Raw genomic sequence first — 1843 nt, forward strand, 5'->3', positions numbered from 1 at the left:
TTGTTCTTTCGGTGTTTAGGGTTATACATCTGTACTCACACTACACCTGACACCTATTACAGGATCATGAAATTTCCACATACATCTGTACTCACACTACACCTGACACCTATTACAGGATCATGAAATATCCACATACAACTGTACTCATACTACACCTGACATCTATTGCAGGATCATGAAATATCCACATACATCTGTACTCACACTGCACCTGACACCTATTCTCAGATGCAAGCGGGACAGTTCACACTACGCGACATGTACGAGCAGTACCAGAACATCATGAAGATGGGCCCCATGAGCAAGATCATGGGCATGATCCCAGGCATGGCTGATATCATGCCGGACGGTGGTGAGGAGATGAGCCAGAAGAGACTGAGGAGGCAGATGACTATCATGGATAGTATGAACAACGCAGAGTTGGATAGTGACGGCAAGGTGTTCTATCGCGAGGTGAGTGGGTATGGGTGTATGTGTTCGCAAGTGAGTGGGTATGGGTGTATTTGTTCGCAGGTGAGTGGGTATGGGTGTATGTGTTCGCAGGGGAGTGGGTATGGGTGTATTTGTTCGCAGGTGAGTGGATATGGGTGTATTTGTTCGCTGGTGTGTGTTATATGTATATATGCATAGATTTACATAAGAATATCTTGGCAAGTTTTGTGTGCAGGCTTTGGTATTTGTTGTTGTATTGAACTCAGAACCACTGATATCTATTTGTATATCCTGGTGTGTTTTGTGTGTGGCATTGTGTGTATTGTATGCAAACCGTGAGGAACGGAGTTGGTTGCGGCTGGGGCGGTATCTGTGGCTTATAGGTAGCTCATAGTAAGAGGACGATACTATCATTTACCGCGAGGTATGTGGCTGTCTGATGATTGGCATCCAGCGGATCTGATACAGATTGTATATGTATGTACTGTTGTGATATACAATAGTTATTCACACATACAAATACTACATATACATATTTTTGAAATTTTTATCTGAATTAGAATGAGTGCTCAATTTTGTGTTCTCAAGCGTGTGGTAAAGCTACGAATTCGAAGTACCTTCGAAGTCGGATAATCATAGATCGCTCTAGAGGCAATCAATTCAGTTGTGCTGAGGTGTTCTATCGCGAAAGACTGGCGGGTAGATGCTATATCTTTCACACGATAAGCCCATATACAAGTATACACACACATGTATATGTATTTATATCATCCCTCATCCTTTCATAGTTCAATTGCACCCCCAATGAGACTCATTTCGCCCCGTTTACATCCAAAATTTATCCGCTTTGTTTCTCAAACAAATCAGAAATCTCAGTACAGTTACAATCCACTCAAATCTCCAGTGGGCGGAATCTAATCCCATATACGCCAATTGTACACAAATTACATCCCAATTCCACCCGATCTGCCTCTGCGTAGGCCAAATAAATGCTTCACCTGGTAGAGGGGACTAGTACCTCTATTCGATGTCATACCCACTCGAGTAGCCCGTAAACCCAACTTAATAACAATCAATTGCCGATGAAAAAGATCTCGAGGTCACCCAAGTAACGTCTCATATTTACTCGGTCCATCCTACTTACGTGCTCACCTATACCTGAAAAGCCCACTCGTATGCTCCGCCTGGCGAAAGGGTCTGGTACTTCAGTCAGTGCGGTGCAGGAGACACTCGACGGCTACAACACGTTTGCTAATATGGTTAAGAAAATGGGGGGTATACAGAATATGATGGGTATGTAGTACGTCAATTGATAGAGATACAAACTTTGGTTTCGAAAATCTGTGGTAGGTTGAGTACTTCTGTCTGCAGGTTTTTTTGCAGAAGGTTGTCTGTGCTATATATATTG

The 1843-nt window shown here is 43.0% G+C and overlaps 1 protein-coding gene across 1 annotated transcript; it reads left to right on the top strand.

Annotated features, from left to right (window-relative positions):
- Nucleotides 1-231: 231 nt before the first annotated feature.
- Nucleotides 232-1736, top strand: SARC_01905 (signal peptide binding domain-containing protein; the record flags this gene model as incomplete). Its single annotated transcript, XM_014304339.1, has 2 exons — nt 232-456; nt 1602-1736. 2 exons carry the CDS (start codon nt 232-234, stop codon nt 1734-1736), a joined length of 360 nt encoding a protein of 119 aa, XP_014159814.1.
- Nucleotides 1737-1843: the final 107 nt, after the last annotated feature.

This window comes from Sphaeroforma arctica, assembly GCF_001186125.1.
Source record: "Sphaeroforma arctica JP610 unplaced genomic scaffold supercont1.81, whole genome shotgun sequence".
NCBI lineage: Eukaryota > Ichthyosporea > Ichthyophonida > Sphaeroforma > Sphaeroforma arctica.